General features: G+C 39.2%; 1 protein-coding gene across 6 annotated transcripts in view; it reads left to right on the top strand.

The window, feature by feature from the left end:
* ARMH3 (armadillo like helical domain containing 3) overlaps positions 1-19,716 on the top strand; it is a 140,032-nt gene that overhangs the window by 12,295 nt on the left and 108,021 nt on the right. For all 6 annotated transcript variants that reach the window (XM_081157379.1, XM_081157383.1, XM_081157380.1 and 3 more), the window contains exons 3-14: positions 1,191-1,247; positions 1,357-1,503; positions 2,707-2,814; positions 5,518-5,610; positions 6,408-6,482; positions 6,604-6,690; positions 10,792-10,848; positions 12,029-12,072; positions 13,134-13,194; positions 15,018-15,064; positions 15,595-15,670; positions 17,647-17,740. In XM_081157379.1, coding sequence (XP_081013505.1) covers positions 1,191-1,247; positions 1,357-1,503; positions 2,707-2,814; positions 5,518-5,610; positions 6,408-6,482; positions 6,604-6,690; positions 10,792-10,848; positions 12,029-12,072; positions 13,134-13,194; positions 15,018-15,064; positions 15,595-15,670; positions 17,647-17,740 — 946 coding nt within the window. The remainder of the gene's footprint in view (positions 1-1,190; positions 1,248-1,356; positions 1,504-2,706; positions 2,815-5,517; positions 5,611-6,407; positions 6,483-6,603; positions 6,691-10,791; positions 10,849-12,028; positions 12,073-13,133; positions 13,195-15,017; positions 15,065-15,594; positions 15,671-17,646; positions 17,741-19,716) is intronic.

The raw sequence follows: 19,716 nt of genomic DNA, 5'->3' as shown, positions 1-19,716 counted from the left end.
CCCAGGTTAGTACAGGTGGTTATACAGAGAAAATGAGCGGGTACTAGGATCCTATTAGGGCTCTTTCTGTGTTAAGTAAGCTTGGTATACATATGATTTCTGCTTGAGTGAGCTTTGAGAATGGGAAGTGCCAGCTTCATTAGTTCCCTGAGTTTCATATATAGACAACAAAAAGACATTACAGAAGTTGAGGGTCAAAGTGTGACCTTTCCAGGGGAGTAGGACTTGAGGGAAAGAGACTAAAGGCCATAAATATTGCTTCTTTACATCATCCTCAATTAAAAATCCAGAAGAGATTCCTAGTATAATATTTTCTTATTAGAGGAGTTTTTAACTAATGAAGACATTTGTTCTTGGTAGTAATTTTAAAAAGTTAAGGTAAGGTGATAGCAGACAATTGCCCTACTGATTTTTGTCATTAGCTTTCCTGTAAAGTGGGCAGTAGGGGTTATCTTTTTCTTATTTCACTCACTAACCAGAGTGTTTGACTTTCTAGAATTTCTGTTTGAAAACTATTGCTGAGAAATTTTGGATTTTAGCACTATAAGTTTGCTAATCTTTTGTACCAATTTAACTAAGAAAAGAGCATATTAAAAACTCTGTACAGAGGACTAAGTACATATGTGAGGGCAAGTAGAAGCAGTCAACACAGGATGTTGTCAAAACCATGACAGTATTATTGAGAGGATTCAGGTTCTGGCTTCTGCATTTGTGTAAGTCAATGAGATTTGTGGCCCCTCTTTCCTAAAAGTAGGATAATGGTTATATCTGCTGTCCTTGGCTCACTGGGTCATTGTATTTCACGTATCTGAATGGGCTTTTGAAACTGAGCATGATGTCAGTGCAGTGGGGACGTATCATAATTTGACTTGTTCAGATGATTAGGTCCACTTCTTGCTGGAAGAGAAAGATTGGAGAGAGATTCTTTGAGCCATTATTTAACTTTTGGTTCAGCAAATATATATATATATATATGCAAACTGCCTTCCATTTGGGAAAAAAAATCTCTAAAAACTGTTGTTCCCCATTGCAGTAGTTTGTACTGACCAAGCTAAAAGTTAATTTTGAAAAGTAATTTTAAAAGTTAATTTTGGAAGGTTATGTTGATTATGTGCGGTGACTCTTTCAAATGTGCTTGTAGTGACTTGGTGTTTAGCTGCAGATATTGAACCTGCTTATCTTGATTTCAGACAGAGGATCCCAGTAAGTGCAGTCCTCGATTTTGGGAGGAGCTCTTCCTCATGAAGGTAAGACATGGTGGCATCTGTGGATTTTCCTGGTAACTGAGATTGCCTTCCCATGTGTTCTGGGTGCTGTTCTAAAAGTGAACTCAGGCCCTTATTGTTTCCTTGGTAGGTGAATTTAGAATACCTAGAAGGCAAGCTGGAATCTCTTGATGGTGAGGAGTTAATGAAGATCAAGGACAACATTAATTGTTTATTTCAACACTGCATCCAAGCTCTGGGAGAGGAACATCCAATTCGAGTTGTCAATGCATTGCAGGTACAAGGCTGGGAGACTGGGAAGCCTTGTTTGATAGGAGAAAGGAATTGTAACACATCTGTTGGGACCTGAGGAACCTAGAATTGCCCTTAGGTGTGAGGTTTTCTTTTTGCTTTACTTCTTTTTTTTTTTTAAATATATCTTTATTGATTTCATAGAGAGGAAAGGAGAGGGATAGAGAGATAGAAACGTCAATGATGAGTCACTGATCGGCCGCCTCCTGCACGCCCCCAACTGGGGATCGAGCCCGAAACATGGGCATGTGCCCTGACCGGGAATCAAACCCCGATCGCCTGGATCCTGGGTTGACACTCAACTGCTGAGCCACGCCCACCCGGCTTGCTTTACTTCTTTAAGTAATCAAACGTCTACGTCATGTTTGTTTAGTCATCTTCTTGGTTAAACAAATTGATGCTTATAGTAGTAATCTTGTCCATTTGTATAATTTGATCTAGTGCCAAGGCAGATTGTTTGACAGAATTCTTATTATTACTTGAGGGAAGGAAGAGAGAGAGAGGAAACGGAGGCAAGGTTGCTTAGTCTAGAGCAAAAATCAGAGGAGTTTTTTTGTTTTTTTTTTATCCTTACCTGAGGATATTTTTTCCCATTGCTTTTTCAGAGAGAGTAGAAAGGCGGGGGTGGGGGTGGGGAGAGAAACTTCAGTGTCAGAGAGACACATCGATTGGGTGCCTCCTGCTCACGCACAGACCAGGGCCGGGGATTGAGCACGCAACTGAGGTATGTGCCCTTGGTGGAACTGAACCCGGGACCCTTCTGTCTGTGGGCCAATGCTCTAACCACTGAGCAAACCAGCTAGGGCAGAGGAGATTCGATTCTTTTTTTTTTTTTTTTTTTTAATATGTCTTTATTGATTTCAGAGAGAGGAAGGGAGAGGGGGAGAAAGAGATAGAAACATCAATGATGAGAGAGTCATTGATTGGCTGCCTCCTGCACGCCCCCTACTGGGGACCGAGCCCACAATGTGGGCATGTGCCCTGACTGGAATCGAACAGCAATCTCCTGGATCATAGGTCAATGCTCAACCACTGAGCCACGCCAGCCAGGCTGGAGATCAAGTATTAGAGCACTTGAATGTCAGCTGTGCAAGGAGGAGGTTCTGAGGTTGCAGTCTGAGGCTACAGATCCAGTACCTTAGTTTGGAGACTTCCTCTCTAGAAATAATTCTTTCTCTCATATCTGCAGACCTTGTGTGCACTCATTCGAGGAGTACATCAAAAGAATAAGTCTACCTCTGGGTTTGACATTATCAACATGCTGATGGGCTTTGACAAGGCAGAGCTGTGCATGAAGGTGAGGCATAAGCTGCAGCTGTGCTGTGTTTGGCTACTTCTGACAGCTGTTCATGGGTACCACCTGCAGACAGATGTACTAGAAGATTTGGACTCAAATAAATAATAGATGATTGAATTTGGCCTTGAATTTGGATGTTTTTATTTTATAGATTTGGTTTATCTGAATAAAGGAAAATTTGAAATTCAAATTTGAATTGAGGCATCCTTTGTCTGCAGGATAAAGACTGAACAGTTTATTTTTTGATTTACATCATGTGATCATACAGGCTTAAAAACGTTTATGAACTTAAAATATAACTAAATATACAAGGGTAACTATTTTTAAAAAATTAAGAAAAAAATTTTTTTATTGGTTTCAGAGAGAGAGGGAGAGTGAGAGATAAAAACATCAATGATGAGTCATTGATCGGCTGCCTCCTGCACGCCTCCTGCTGGGGATGGAACCCAAAATCTGGGCATGTGCCCTGATCAGGAATGGAACAGTGGTCTCCTGGATCATAGGTTGATGCTCAGCCACTGAGCCACTCCGGCCAGGCTGGTCATTTTTTAATTCTAGCCTATACAGGTCCTGTATATATCATGTTAAAATCCTATATTTCTCTTTCATTCTCATTATTCTAACTACTGCCTATATGATGCAGATTACCAAGTCTCTAACTTTAGCTTTAACATCCCCTCATGTGTCTCAGAGTTGTATATGTACTCTGTAAGCACTTGCTGAATATATACCCAATCATACATCCCTAAATATGTCTTGCTTAACATATTCAAAATGGAACTCATTGTTTACCCAACATCTGTTCTTCCTCATTCATTCCCTCTCAGAATAAGGGCACCTGTCTTCTCAGTCCCTAAAACCAAAAACCTGGGAGTCATCCTTGACTCTTTTCTCTTCCTCATTTTTCATATCCAGATGATCACCAAGTTCAGCTAATTTTACCTCAGTTCATATGATTAGTCCTCATTTGTTTCCATTCCTGTAGACTTACCATCTTTATTTATTTATTTATTTATTTATTTATTTATTTATTTATTTATTTATTTTAATCCTTATTCAAGGATATTTTTTCCATTGCTTTTCAGAGAGAGTAGAAGGGGGGGAGAGCGAGAGAGAGAGAGAAAAACATCAATGAGAGAGACACATCGATTAGTTGCTTCCCGCATGCACCCCAACCAGTGCCAGTGATTGAGCCTGCAACTGAATTACATGCCCTTGGCCATAATCAAACCCAGGACCTTTCAATCTGAGGGCTGATGCTCTAACCACTAAGCCAAACAGGCTAGGGCTAGACTTACCATCTTTAAATCTGTCATCCATATTGACACCAGAGGTATCAGTATCTTACACTCACAACTTTCCTGCTTAAAGCCCTTCATTAGTTTCCTGTCACTAACAGGATAAAGACCATACTTCTAGTTAGCCTTATAAAACTTTCATGACTTCCCTATTTATTTCTCTGGTCTCATCTCTCACCACTCATTATACTTCCATAATAATGAACTACTTGTATTCCAACTTCATATTCAGAGCTGTTTCATTCCTCATGTGTCTTTGATCATGCTAATGCCTGTCTAGAATTCCTTTCCTCCTCAAGTTTTAATTAATTCCTACTGATTTTTCAAAATTACAACCTACCCTTGAGGGGTCCTGGAATAGGTGACATCGAGCTAATTCCCTTCCATCATGTATATTTCTGTCATAGTAACCATTAAATTAAAACTCTTCTTATTTTTCTCTCCCATTAAACTAAAAACACCTTGAGAGCAAGAATCATTGTCCTACTTTTTTTCTTGTTTTTTGAGTTTATTTGAGCCAAAATTGACAACAATGCCAGGAAGCAAGATCTCAGATGCTCTTTTCTTGTATTTTTGAAAGCAAAATATTTAGCATACAGTAGGCCCTGATTACATATTTGTTGAATTGAACTGAAGTAGCTTATTTTGAACCTTCACGTGACTTTTCAATGTGCTAAATCCTTATTCTCCGTTCATTTTCTTCCTTCATTTAATGTAAGATACTTCTTGTCTTCTTCCTTCTATTGTTGTATCTAAAGGTTTTATCTTTTGATTACTTTGGGTCTAACAGCTGGTTGTTAGTGCAAGTTATAAACTTCAATCACATTATCTTGTAGAATTGACCAGGATGGACACAAGCTGGTTTTGTTGCATAATGCATATGGCCAGTGATGGCCAGTAGTGATACTGTCTCATTGTTGTTTGTTCAGTGTGCCTGCCTCAAGTGATGTGTTTTCTTTATCAACTAATGAAACTTATGTAGTTATTGAACTGTTATTATTAACCTTGAACTTAATTATTTTATTATTTTTATTTTATTAGCTTATTTATTGTTTTTAGTTTATATACTTATTATTTAATTTAACCATTATTATTTACCTTTTAAATTTTTACTTCATTCTGAACTAAAGGTTTATATGAGGATGACAGGCTACAAACATTTATTTGGTAGAATAATGAATTCTGTGTAGTTGTTCTAAAGCATTTCCCTAAAAATAGGTAGACTTAGAAGTCTTCCTTTTCTTTGTCTAATTTTGTAAAGCCTGGGCCTCAGGGAATGATAGGCTTCCTTCATTGTGTGTTATTCACATTACCCTGTGTAATATAACCCAAAATTGGAGAAAGACACAGTGCAGATACTACAATTTTTTGATATGGTTTAACACTTAACTGTTCTCTTTCTCAGAACTTGATGGAGAGTTTGGATTCGTTGCTTTGTGCAGAAGGTTCTGAAAGTCTGAAGAGTTTATGTCTGAAACTTCTCCTTTGCTTAGTGACCGTAAGGAACTCATCTATATGTTTCTTTGTCAAGGGTATTAATTGACAGCAGGGGCAAGCTTATTTGAGTACTTGAGCCCAAAGCTAGAGAGGAAGAGAGAAAAAGAAATTATCTACTGGGGCATTACATCACTTTGCTGTGTTTGAATGTGTAGGAGGAAGTTAGTTGCATGGGCTTTCATTTCTTGGAAGTTGCTCTTTGGAGCAACTGCTGGCATTTTAAAACCTGTAGGATACGTGATATTTGTTACTTTAGAGGTACCACTCCTGCAGAACTATTCTCTTCTGGATTATCACATTTGCCCTTCTCATCATGTCTCATTTGGAAATAGTTTTTGTGATTCTGAATGTTTGTATTTATTCTGACTTAGATTTCATAGCATGAAGCTGGCCTGTACCTTCTAGTGGGAGGAGGGCGAGGTATTGTTCATTTACTTCATGGTTCCCTTTCCTTGCCACCACTTGAAGACTTCTGGATCATAACCTTCTTCTTGTGCATTTGAGGATTGAAACCCAAGAAACTATTAAGCAGATGCTTGTGTGAGGGTATGAGAGAAACAATTAGAAGTTCAAAAATTTAGGGAGTTTTAATTTGCTGATTTCTTACCTGTCTAGTGTTTGTTTTAGTCTAGTGTCTATTTAGGCTCTGAAGGCTTTGGGGGAGATTATAAAGGTCTAGTAAAGTATCTAGAAAAATGTTTTAACATTTCTGTTTCTCTTAGATGCTAGTGGAGGAGCTATATATGCAGTATCGGAGTATCTCAGTGTAGTCTTTAAAAAGCCTTTTATTGCACTTAGGTGACAGATAACATCAGCCAGAACACTATCCTGGAGTATGTAATGATCAACAGCATATTTGAAGCAATTTTACAGGTTGGTCAATTCCCTTGTCACCTCTTTCTCTTTTGGGTAAACCACTTCCTGAAATCTTCTCTGCCTGTATTCCTAGGAACTAGGAGTTAGCACTCTCACACATTTCTGGTTCTTATTACAGATACTCTCCCACCCCCCAAGTCGTAGGGAACATGGATATGATGCTGTAGTCCTCTTGGCTTTGCTGGTGAACTACAGAAAATATGAGGTAAGTGAGCCCTTTAATTGATAGTTGTTATCTTTCTATAATCTTCCTACATGTGGCTGTTCCTAGAAGACTTTGCTTAATATGGAAGACATGCTCTTGGTAAATGGTATATGGATTTATTTTGATAAACCAAATTCTAAAAATCCTTTCTTAAATGCATGGGGCAAACGAAGTAGCTGTTTAAAGGAATTCTGTAATACAGCTTCTAATAAAGTGAGTAAATATCCCTTAATATAGTAGTTCCTAGACCCAGCTTATCATTAGAATTGCCTAGAAACTTTTTTAAAAAGAAGAAATTTTGGGGCTTTACTCTCAACACATTGAATCAGAATCTTTTGAGGGGGTGTGTGACCTGGGAATCTGTATTTTTTTAAAGATCCTTTATTGAATATGATGATTTGCCAAGATTGGGAACCACTGACCTATTGCATCTGTTTTGAAAGATTGGACTTTTATATTTTTGGATTTTCTTAATGCAATCCACTTATATAAGTATCACTGTTGGTCTGGGAGCTCTTTCTGATTTTAAAGGAAATTGAAGACAGAGCCTTATTCATATTAATTCTGGAGTTCTTTTTGCCCCTGAATTAATTGGGGACAGATTTATAGGTTTTTGAGATGAAGAGCAGAACTCAGATTTCTACTTGAGTTCCTACTTAGTGTGTCTACTTGATTTCCCTCAAAAGGCAGAATACATAGAAAAGGAAGGGGGCCACTTCGGGAAGACCAGGGGCCTCACTGGGGATAGCTTTGGAGTAATAAGGAGCATTTAGCTCTCAATCCTGGATACTTGGAGTACTTTACTAAGCCCAGAAGTCAGTAATTGCATCGAGGCAACCTGACTTCACTTAATAAGTAGCAGTGTTGTGAGAAGTGGGCCAGTTGGAGGGAGGATTGTCATTTCTGAACTTCTGGATCTTTACTGAGTGATGATGTTTGATATGATTCCTAGCCAGGTCAAAAGTGATAAGTAACAAAATCTGGAGCTTATTCTTACATGGAGGGATATGGAAGAAGGGAGGCCGTGAGAATGGGAGTACTTAAAGAGAACCTGGAATATGTGGAGCAATGTTAATGTGTTATAAAAGCCAGGAGCTGATCACTTTCATTGTCTTGGAGGAACTGACGAATGATGTTTAGAGTGACTAATAAATATGTAATTTGTCACCAACACCTGTTTACTGGTGATTTGGAGGGGTTGGTGTGGCAGCCATTTTGATCTCTGTCATGTATAACAGCCTCGGGGGCCTTATTACAACAGCAAGAAAAATGGCTGAGGAAAAATGGTGAAGATAGTTAAAGAGAGTCGAGTTATATGTGATGGGAAAGCACCATCATCAGTAATGAGTGTTTTTGGGACATTCTGCTGGATGCAGGCCAATTTGAGGCAACGGCTTGGCTTTTCTGACTGAACCAAAACCTGGCTCAGCCCAGTAGGGCTGTCTGAAATACCAGCCTGAAAAATTGGACATGGCCAAGGAACTGGAGAAAATCATATTTCTGGAGTGAGGCATCCATCTCTAATCTGTCAGAAGTCCCAGAAGAATTAATTCACTAGGCAAGGTCAAGCTGGTGGGTGTAATTTTACTGGGCTTTGCAGCTTTTGATATAACTCACTCACCAGAAACCATCAAGGGAGCCTGTTGACCATGGCTGAGGCAGGTTTTTGAAGAAACATGAGGAATTTTAGTTGAACATAGCAAAAGTGAAAGCTGGTGAAAAACTAGTATGAAAGGGTGTGTGCTGTGGAGAACAGTATTTTAGCTACCATGCAATCAATCTCATGACCAGTGCAGTAAGTTGTAATCTTTCCAGAAAGGTGCAGAGGGCACCAGAGAGGCTGGACGCCCAGCTAAACAGAGAAGGCAAATCAGGTGTTGGACTTAAGGAATGGAAGTGATAGAAAAGATGTCATGTAGTAAATGTAAAAAATAGTTCTTCCTCACCTCAAATAATACATTCCATTTTAGTCATTTTATCTAAAGAGATAAAGGAGGCAAAAAGAAAAAAAGAAGAAAAGGTCTAAGGAAGTGCAATGAAAAATGTTAAGTATGGAATGGTTTTATATCAAATAAAGGCAGGACCCTATTAGAGTGACCTCATAATGGCTCACTGAGTTTGTAATTTTGTTTTGTGGCTGAAAAGTAGATTCCCTCCAGTTTTAAAACGTGACCAGCACAACGGGTACATAGTGCTAAAGAGAATCAGTGTCTAGAGAATAGAAATTTTCACAGCATTCATATTCTGGCCTTCTAGGTTGGCCACATCTCCAAGTGAAGTGAGTCACTCCCCAGCTGCTGCCCGTTGAACATGACATTTTCCAGAAATTACAAAATTGTTTATTATGTCCAGTTGCAAGTTGTTCCTTTTCTTTCTCTCTCTTTTTCTTCCCTAAGGAGCTTCCTTTGAATGTGATAAAAATGTCAAAGGAGAAAAAAATATAGTTACCAATCACTGAGCCCTTACCATATGCCAGATACTATGCTAAGCATTTTACATGTCTTAGTTCATTTAAGTCTCATAACAACCCCAAGGAAGAAAATATTATCCTGGCATTTTACAGATGAGAAAATTGAGCTTATGTTAATTAGTGTGTCAAACTTATATCAAAATTAATAAGTAGAGGAGCTATAACTCAAACCCTTGCTTTTAGCCACCTTGCCTTTCCCCCAACTGCTGCTAAAGCACAGACAGCTCTAGGTAATCAGATGGTCCTTATTATTACCTAAAACTGTGTACTTTTGGGAAGGTGAGTGGCTAGGACTTTGAAAAATTATGCCAAGAAACAGTGGCCTTTTCCTCCTAGTGTTGTTCTTATCATGGTGGCATCTCTAGGTCAGCCTATTGCTGATTTTCTTTTTCAAGCATCCACTTGTGTTTGATCTTATCTGAAGTCTGTAGCACCAGCAGGGTTTGACTGTTGGTTATAGGAGGAAGTATGGAGAGCTTTCTTCTGTTAGAACAAATGGAGTGGGTTTTACCTCCTTGAGTTGTGTTGTAGAAAACCTTATAAACATTTAGGCTGTTAAGAAAGCAAAGCTGTTTCTTTTTCCATTCCCAACTGACATTCGAAAGATGCCCTCAGAAACTTGATTAAATAAGGTCTATGTGGGGGGTCAGCCTTTTAGTTGGGTTTCCAAGTTTCTCTGTAATGAGTTTTCTTGGTTGCTGTAAAAACTGCCAATCTGAGAACTATTGTCCCTTGCTTGCCTTGGGTTAGAATTGGTGCCTGATCTACATGAGGTCTTTCTTCACATCCCATGGGTGGGATGTTTTCAAGGTGAGCAGGTCATTGGTTCTCATCTCACCAGTAGGAGATGGCCCAACTGCTTAATGAGTTTAAATATATGTTCATTTCCATATGCTGCCCAGCTGAGATTGGGTCTGGAAAAACTCAGGAAATCTTCCAATGCTGTAAGTGATGGGACAATCATTAAATCCCAGTGTCCTGACCAGATTGTAGTTTGGGTAATTACATCCTTTTTTTTCAGTTCCCCTGCAGTGTTATTTGGGTATCAGATCCATAAATGGCCTCTTTGGCTGTTAAGCAGCTGCCACTTTCCACCCCCCCAGGTGGCTTTGTTTTACGGGTGGGCAAATCAGTACTTGCATATCATTTGTGGAATGGTTAGGGAGCCTTTGGGATGAGAATGTAAGTTAGCAACTTACAAATTTGTGCCTTATGGCAAAGAAGCTTTTAAGTCCCCCAAAAGACAGTTGTCCCTATGGATTCAGTAAATTATTGGCAGAATAGGACAAAGTGAGTTTTGTGGAGTGTTCCCTTACTTTTTAGAAACAAATAAAAGGGAAACATGGGAGAAGTGGCAGACATAGGCCTGAGCTGATTCAGGAAAATGCAGGTAGAACAGAATTTTGTGTGTGTGTGTGTATGCATGTGTGTGCTTGGTGAATGCCCATGCACATTGAGAGATTTATTGGAAATGGGGGGAGTCAACTTACAAGATGGACTGGGTCTGGATAGTAGGAGCATTGCTGTAGAGAGAGGGCCTGATAGATGCATTTTTGTTAATATTTTGTTAAATGGTTAATGGGTTCTTAAGTAGGTCACACTCACCTTGAGTCTCCTTTCTTCTTTAACAGTCTGTGAATCCTTATATTGTGAAGCTGTCTATTGTGGATGATGAGGCCACGCTCAATGTGAGTATTTGGATCCTTGTGTATTGTTTTAATTACTTGTACTCAGTGGACTTGCAGTGGATATTTAGAGAGCAAAGAACTTTCTTGTTAATTTCATCTGGCTATAAAGAGGGAATCGGTATTCTTTCTAGAGCATTAGTGCAACTATCTTCTCATTGTGGAAGGAAGATTTGAGGGGACATTTGCTTGCTGATTATGATGAAGTGGTTGGTTATATTTTGTTATAGTGTGCTGAGGTTGACTGTCCTACAGAGTCAGTAAGTTACATTTCCAAGAATAAGAAGGCTTAGATGATATATCAAAATATCATGCTGTACACTTTAAATAGCTTACAATTTTATGTGTCAATTATATCTCAATAAAGCTGAAATAAAATTTTAAAAAAAGGAAAAAAAAGAAGGCTTAGGTGACTAAACATTGATAGATTCCTTCTTGTAGAACTAGCCAGATGGTATTTATAGCTTGACTTGGCAAAGCTGAAACATGGATGATGGTGTATGTCTGCTACGATATGTCCTTGAAAGTTTAGGAATTAACATCTGATCTCTGAATATAGGGAGGAGGAGGATGACCAGGTGTCTGGCTTTATTCTCTTTCCATCTTGCCCTCTTCATTCTTCTAATTTCCCTATGAATAGAAGTGTACATGATTCATCTTGTGGCCTTAATTGATCTTTTTGTTGTCCTTAGCAAATGCTAGAAGGAAAGTTGATAAGTCACTTTAACATTTATTGGATGCTTCTTCTCATTATACTCCTGTTTTCCTGTGGCCTGAAAGGGAGTGACTTGTCTCTATGCACCTTCATTTAGCATGGAACTCATTGTCACTTTTATTGTGGTTGTTTTAGAGACATATGAGTTTTTTTGTTTGAAGCTTCTAACTCAGTCTTCTCTTTTGAGGTGAAAATGATCCCAGTGAAATTGTCAGTGATCTGGGCTGGTCTGTTTCACCCAGCTATTCTATTAAGTAACAGTAAGACAATTAGATCAGAGAAATCTCTCCAAAGAAGTTCCTTTTGATGCTTTGGCAATGCCTCTCAGAATTTCTGTCCTTGTTGCCAGTTTTTAGGTAGAACTTCTTGGGCTTGGACCATGGGGGTGTAATTTGTATTTTCCCTGGCCTAATCATAGCATCACCACCAGCCCCTTATTTCACCTATGCTATCTTTTTTTCTTTGTAGGGAATGGGGCTCGTGATTGCTCAGGCTTTATCTGAGTACAACAGGTAAGTCCACCTTTCCAGAAGAGAAGGGTATAATTTTCACTTGAATTGGTTGAGTAGGAAACAGATTTGTTAGAGTTCTTGGGTGAACTTGCCTTACCTATGCTAGAATAGTATTCAGAGGTACAGCTGCTGGCAGATGTATTTGCTCTAGCTTGGCTGGATGGCTTTAGCAGGGGTTGTTTCTAACACCAGAGGAGAAGCCACCAGGCTAGTGTTTATCTTTCTTTTAAACAGTTAGGCACATTCTTTGCAACCTTTAGTATTTTATTGCAGAGCATTTAAACTAGTATTTCAGCCACAAGCAGGCTCTTCCATTTAGCCCAGTGTATCACACACATATCATTTTCTGTGTAAAAAAAGGCAGCGAAGCACTACTTTTTTGTATGCTTAAAAAAAAAAATTAAAGGAGAAAACATTGAATTAGGTCTAGCTTGCTAGGTGTTTCTTTTTCATTAGGAATCAACTGTAGTTTTCTGGAGTCCCTGTCTCTTCTGGGGACTCTCTTCAGTGATGCTTGCTTTTCCTCCTGCTGTGAACGGGGAAAGATCTGATATTCAGTGAATGGAAACCAGAAGTGTCCTCGATCCTACCAAGGGACAGGCCCCGATCTTTCTTGCTTCTTTCCATACGTTCCTCACACATGATTGGGTGTTGGACTTTCAAATTTGTCCCATCTCCACAAATAGTGTAGCACTCAGATTTTCCCATCCTCTTCCTTCAGAAACAAACAAGAATTTCACTGTTACAGTCTTGAAATAATTTCACTGTCACACTTTTCAAGTAATAGTCTGTTTGGGAAATAACTGGATCAGCCATATGTTAGAGCAGTTTCACACTTTTGCAGCTTGCTTTCTAAGTCTCTACCAAAGTAGCCAGTACCTCAGGAGCAGATGTGTGCCTCTTAGCTTTCAGGGGAAACTGCAGTGACTAGATTGTCATATTGCTTTGTTTTCTGGAGTCAGTGAATTCTGTGAGTGCCCTGCTCTGATTACCTAGAATGCTAAAGACAAAGATGTAGTTGATAAATAATACTAAAGTTGAACTTAGTTATTTTTGTTTAGGCAGTACAAAGACAAGGAAGAAGAACACCAGAGCGGTTTTTTGTCTGCTTTAACAAATATGGTAAGTCCTACTTGTTTTTTCTCTCCTGCTCAGAAATGTAAGAGATCTGTAGAGGTAGACAAATCTGGACTCAGAAGTTCAGATGTTTGAGCTAATGAGAGAGAGGGCTACTCAGAGCAGATTATTTTGAGAGCTGTATCTTTTTTAGTGATTTTCAAACTAGAGTGAGATAGGGGAAAGGAGAGCTCTGATTTCTCTGAGACAGATTTTTTTTAAAATTAATTTAGTTTTTAAAGGCTACAATAAAGGTGCATATTAAGGCAGATTTCTGCTTTCTAAAGAGATGACCTTGTTTGAGGACTGACCCTATGAAATACAGAAAAGGATGGTTTAGATCTGAATCTAACCCTGAGTACTCCTTGGCTATCTTCTGTCGCCACTTGTTTCCTCATAGCTGGTCCTGGAGTTGAGGGATTGGTCTAGTGGATCTGAGCCACCCGTCTAAAGGCTTAATGGGTTGAGAGGTCCATGGTCTAGGAAAGTTATTAATCTACTTTGCAAGACTGCTAAGCAAAGTTTCTCAACCTTGGTGTCATAGGCATTTTGGGCTAATCTGCAACTAATTTTTAAGAGATAAATCTAGCAGGTCTTAGAATCTAGGCAGATCCAGAAAGTCTTTTTGGGCATTAGTAGTCAAATAATCAGCCCTAGGACAAGACAATTTTGAGTTCATTGTAAGAAATAGTCATCCCTCTACCCCTCAAAAGGCATCTCCCCTCGCCCAATGCCTATTGTCCTTTCCCCCTTCTTTCTTACAGCCTACTCTCAGGGAGGACTTGATAAGCTCTTTAACTCTGAGCATCAATAACTAAAGTCTCTCAGAGGTCAGAGCAGTTTGAGCGCTATATTAGTGTTTGGTTAGATGACTTATAATTATATTGCTCTTAGGGATCTTTGCCTTTTAACCAAGAAGAAAACATTTTGTAACAAACAAATGAAACTCCAGCTGCATAGTTTTGGATTGGACATCAGTAAACAGGTGGAAAGGTATTTTTAGAGGGATGGGCATCTCTCTCAATGTTTCTGATATCATACATATCGGAGGCAACATTTACTTATTCACCTGCCCTGCCTCGGACACAAACTAAAGATTTTGTGATCTGAAAGATGGACAGTGGATCTCGCATAGACAATTCTGGTCTGAAACTCAAGTATTCCCCTGAAGACGACTCTGTGTCGGATGAAATTAGCCTACTTTCTGTGTTGTTCTTCATGAATTAGTTTTTTACTTTAACAAAGCAACTTCCAGGAAAGATGCAGAGTGATGATGTCTAGGTTAACATTTGCTCGCTGTCAGTGGTTACTGTACTTACCCATTGAGGAGGAGAGCTGGACAAAGGGTACTGGGGTTTTTTGTTTTTTTAAAATGTGTTTTTATTGATTTCAGAGAGATCAGGGGAGAAGGAGAGAGAGATAGAAACATCAATGATGAGAGAAAGTCATTGATCTGTTACCTCTTGCACGTCCACCACTGGGGACTGAGCCTGCAACTCTATTATGTGCCCTGTCCAGGAGTCAAACTGTGACCTCCTGGTTCATAGGTTGATGCTTAACCATTCAGCCATGCCTGCCGGGCTAGGATTATTTTTAAGTCCCTTTAAGGAAAGATGATTTAGTGGTGTTCTCATGAAAATTTATTATGATTCTTTTAAGACCTTCAAAGTGAGATGATTTTGGTGTGTATATGACTGATGAGCCCAGAGTTCCAAATTCCCTTGGGCAGCAAGTAGCTTGTTTTTTCACTGATTAATGAATGGCTTCTTAGGCAGAGCTCCTACTATATTTTCTTACTGTAAGCATGCAATTCCCCTTTTCTTCCACAGGTGGGCAACATGTTCATAGCAGATGCCCATGAGAAAATCTCAGTACAGTAAGTGCCTGACGTTCTTATGTGGTGACTTGAATATAATGTGGGCTTGCAGACTGGATATGAGAGTGTGAAACGTTACCTCTTGTTAATCTTTTATAAATTCACACTTTTTTGGTGATGTATCAAATGTTTCTTGAGAAAGGACTCTTAGAAACCTCTTTTTTGGATCCTGTTATTGAGCCCCAGGAAGCTGAGAAACTATTCCCAGCTGTCTTTGGAATGAAATGCAAGAGGGCTGGGTATCTGAGCCAGTAAAGGACTTAACTGAATTGGGGTGAGAAAATGAGAGTGAAAATAGTGAATGAAGTAGATAAGAACTAAGGAATTAAAATTAAGGCCCTTTACTCTTTTCTCCTTGCCTGTATACACTTATGCTAGATGAGGAGACAAAGGGATAAGGCAATAAAGGAAGTACCAGGAACTTAAAAGCGTTGATCATGAGGAGCTAGGGTGAAATCTGATGTTGATGGTTATATTGTTCTAACTCCTCCATTATAAGAGCTTCTTCAATTTGTTCTCTTTTTCTTTAGAACCAATGAGGCCATCCTTCTGGCACTCTATGAAGCTGTTCATTTAAATCGCAACTTCATCACAGTGTTAGCTCAGGTTGGTTATCTTGAAAACTTCAATTCATTTTCTTCCTGAATTTCGTACAGATTCACTCTCCTGACAAGCCTCTGGCTTTGCCTGTTGAAGTCCTGCTTTGGTAAGTGGTGGTAACAAAGAGTTGCATCAGTTGCCTTTGGTTTGTGCTATCCTCAAGTATGTATGTTTCCATCTGGTGCAAAGTGGGTCGATAACATGTAAAGTTAATGGTTTTAACCAGTTTTTACTGATTCTGTTAACCCAGATGAGTTGAGATTATTTCATTTGGCTCACTGGAAATCCCTTTGTATTGTTTGCTTATATGGATTTTTTTATTTTAAAGAATAGTTTATTGATTTTTAGAGAGAGAAGGAGAAGGAGAGAGAGAGAAACATTGATATGAGAGCGTAACAGTGATTGGCTGTCTACTGTGTGCCCTCTACTGGGGATGAAGCCTGCAACCCAGGCATGTGCCGTGACCAGGAATTAAACCGGCAACCTCCTAGTGCACAGGACAGCGCCCAACCAACTGAGCCATACCGGCCAGGGCTGCCCATATGGATTTTTATATCAGGCTTTCTGTGTTCTAAACCACTGGAATTATGACTGGAGATAAAATAGGCCAAGTCACTTATCTTATTATATCATCAATTTCTAGAGAAGAAAAGTAAAAAAATATCCTGTCCAGAATAAGGTTAGTTGTTAACAGAAAAAATGGTCTACAAATAAAAACATGAAGTCAGTACTGAGTGCTGGGTCATTTGCCTAAGGGATAGCCTCAGTAGTTGAAACAGAGGGGACTAAAATAGGCTGAGAACTCAAGTGCTGTCCATGAAAGCTGTCTTAAAAAATTGATAAAGCGTTTTCATTTTAAAGCCCTACTGCTTAAAATATGTATTAGGTTTCTTTTAAAGAAAGATTTGTTTATGTTTTTTTCTCAAAGGGCAGATGTGTATGGGATCCACTGATTGTGTTTAACAAGAAAAGGTCATGCTTAAAAGGCAGTGTGCTGGTTTGGGGTCTGCCTAGGAGGACACATGATTTTTCATGACTGATAACATAAGAGACTTTATTTACTATTCTTACTATATTCCTTGTCTGCTTTCTGAATTCTGTAACTGTAACTGATTTTAAAGGAAGGTAAAAGGCTGGTAAAGCTGTTGGGGAGGAGGAGGAAGTAGCTTACACTCAGCTTAATTCTCAAGAGCTGATGTGGCAGAGATGGCTAAGGTAGGTCAGGGACAGAGGAGCCATCTGTTTTGGTCCCCAGTGGATGCGTACCTCATGTCTTTACCTCCCCATCCCACACACACTTGCTTGTGGTGGAACAGGGAGGCTATCATCTACATAGCTCTTTTTTTTTTTTTTTAAATATATCTTTATTGATTTCAGGGAGAGGAAAGGAGAGGGAGAGAGGGAGATAGAAACATCAATGATGAGAGAGTCATTGTTCAGGCCCGCAACCCGGGCATGTGCCCTGACTGGGAATCGAACCCCGATCGCCTGGACCCTAGGTCGACGTTCAACCACTGAGCCACGCCCGGCTGGGCTGCATAGCTCTTTTTATAGTACCTGTTATCCCTTTGGCTCACCTGCATTTATTGTCAACTATGTAGTTATTAGAATAGTCTGTAGATGAGGTTGATCTGATGAGAGTAGTCCTTTCCCAGGTTCAGATAGGACTGTAGATGCTTCACCCTTTTTTTGTAGAATATTCCTGTGTCTTTGTTTTGTCCAGTTACTTGTTTGTATACAGGTTCTTCAGAAAAACTTATATAATGAGAACTTAGTTGCTTACAAAAAACTAGCCCACGGAGCTTCTTATTAGTGTTTAGCAAGCGTCAACAGTAATCAGGTAGTCATGGGAACTAAATGTAGAAGCAGTCCCTCCTCAGTGAGCTGTCTGTCTCTGAGACCAAGGATACCAGAAAGGATATTAATCAGAGAAAACTCAGAACTGGATTTTCTCTTTCCTTAGCACCTGTGTTCTTTTTCAGAGTCATCCAGAGATAGGCTTGGTGACAACCCCTGTCAGTCCTACTCCAACAACCCCAGCCACACCACTTGGTACCACACCACCCTCCTCTGATGGTAAGCCTTCAGCCTCTTGTTTTCTTGATTAATATGGTTTTGAATCTTTCAGGGTGAGCATAGCTGTGTTCAACAAAGAACAAAGTTGTCTGTTCTTTCACTTTAAGAAATTGGAAAATACTATCCTTTAGGACTCCTTAAGCCCCAAAGAAAACTTTGGAAAAGATAGTTATGTGTTTTTCTCTGTGTAAGAAGCTACATAATTCCAGCATGTCCTCCTCAGGGAATGGTTGACTCATGAAGTGCTAGATCTTAAAAGGACCTCAGAGGTCAGTGATACTAGTCCTGCCAAACTCTCAGGGTACTTGTGAGGCTCATATGAGATATTTTATGAATATCTTACTGACATAAGTGTATAATAGTAATGTTATCTCATGTTATCATTTGACAAATAAGGGAACTGAGGCCAGAGAAATAAGTGGTTTGCCTAAGGTTAGCGAGAGTTGCAACTAAGAACCAAGACATGAATCAGGGCAGGGAGCCATGTCTATTTTTATCACTACTATCTGCCCAGCATAGTGCCTGGCATGGTCATTGCTTGGTAAATATTTGTTGAATAAATGAAAGAGTGAACCTGGGATTAATTCACTGTTATGTGTCTGTTAGCCAGTTCCACCTAGAAAATGACAAGCTTTGAGTGTATTATAATTGGGAGTTTGGTGAGTATTTTAAGACTTCTCCCCCTAAAAAGTAACTAAAAATTTTCCCACTTTATAAATGTTATGGCTGTAACTGAAGAAAAAAGTAACAGAAAGAGATTGTGAATTTTGTCCAATAAACTTGTGTCACTTGAGCCCAGCCAGTGTGGCTCAGTGGTTGAACATTGACCCATGGTCCTGGAGGTCACGGTTCGACTCCTGGTCAGGGAACATGCCTGGGTTGTGGGCTTGATCCCCAGTGGGGGACATGCAGGAGGCAGCCAATCAATGATTCTCTCTCATCATTGATGTTTCTATCTCTCCTTCTCCCTTTCTCTGAAATCAATAAAAAATTTCTTTAAAAAAAAAAATTGTGTCACCTGAGTTGGTTCTACTGTAAGCTAAATGCCTTTGATGGAACACCATAACCAAAAAATAATCTTTGTTAATAATTGATGTTTTGCCTCAAATGTTGACCTCATTTTGAGTAAAGAAATATAGGAAATCTAACTGATCCTTCCTTTGTGCCCCCTACTGTCTGTATGTGAAATGACCTTCTTTGATCTGCTTTCCCTCGTTTAAATTTTCATATTGGATATGTGGCAGTAGGATTTCAAGGTAGTACAAGCAGCATTGGTACAGAAGCATGACAAGAAGGTGCCGTTGATATTCAGGTCTATGATAGTAGCAAATTGAATCTGTTTAAAATTGAAAGACAAAATCCAAGATATTTTAATGAGAAAGAACAAGTAGTGAGGATTACCTAATTATCTCTGCTTATTCAGGTCACTGAGTAATCCAATGGAAATACTGTTCTTTCTCTTTAAGGATAAAGCCTGCCTGGTTACCATGGATATATATACACACACACATATATATATGAGTTCCATGTGATGTTGGGCTTTGGATGCTTCAGAGAACTGCCTTTCAAACTGTTCATTGTGAGCACTTCCACCCACACACTTGATTATGCAATGGCAGGATTTGTGCTTACTTACCTACAACTAGAGAGCTTTTATTTTTTTAGTGGGAAATGGAGTCAGCCCACTTTCAAATGACTGCCTCCCTTTGACAAAGGCTGCTGGGAAGAATTATGAAGCCAAAGATCAAGGAATAATTTCCCTAGGAAGGAGATTTTAATTTATGAGGGATTTGACCCTCTCTTATTTTGTTCTTTTTCCCCTCTCCTAGCTCATTTCCTTTCTGTAGGGGTCCTAAATATTATAACCTTGTTTCAGGTTTTTGTTTTTAATTATAGTGGTGCTCAGTAGTCCAGTTATAAAGGTATATCACTGAAAGCCAACAGTTTAGCTGTAACATTTGTTCTCAGCTCAGACT

The sequence above is a fragment of the Miniopterus schreibersii genome, assembly GCF_964146895.1.
Source record: "Miniopterus schreibersii genome assembly, chromosome: 14".
In the NCBI taxonomy this organism is placed as follows: Eukaryota; Metazoa; Chordata; class Mammalia; order Chiroptera; family Miniopteridae; genus Miniopterus; species Miniopterus schreibersii.
Note: the sequence above shows the minus strand (reverse complement) of the source record. Positions and strands in the feature narration are given on the sequence as shown.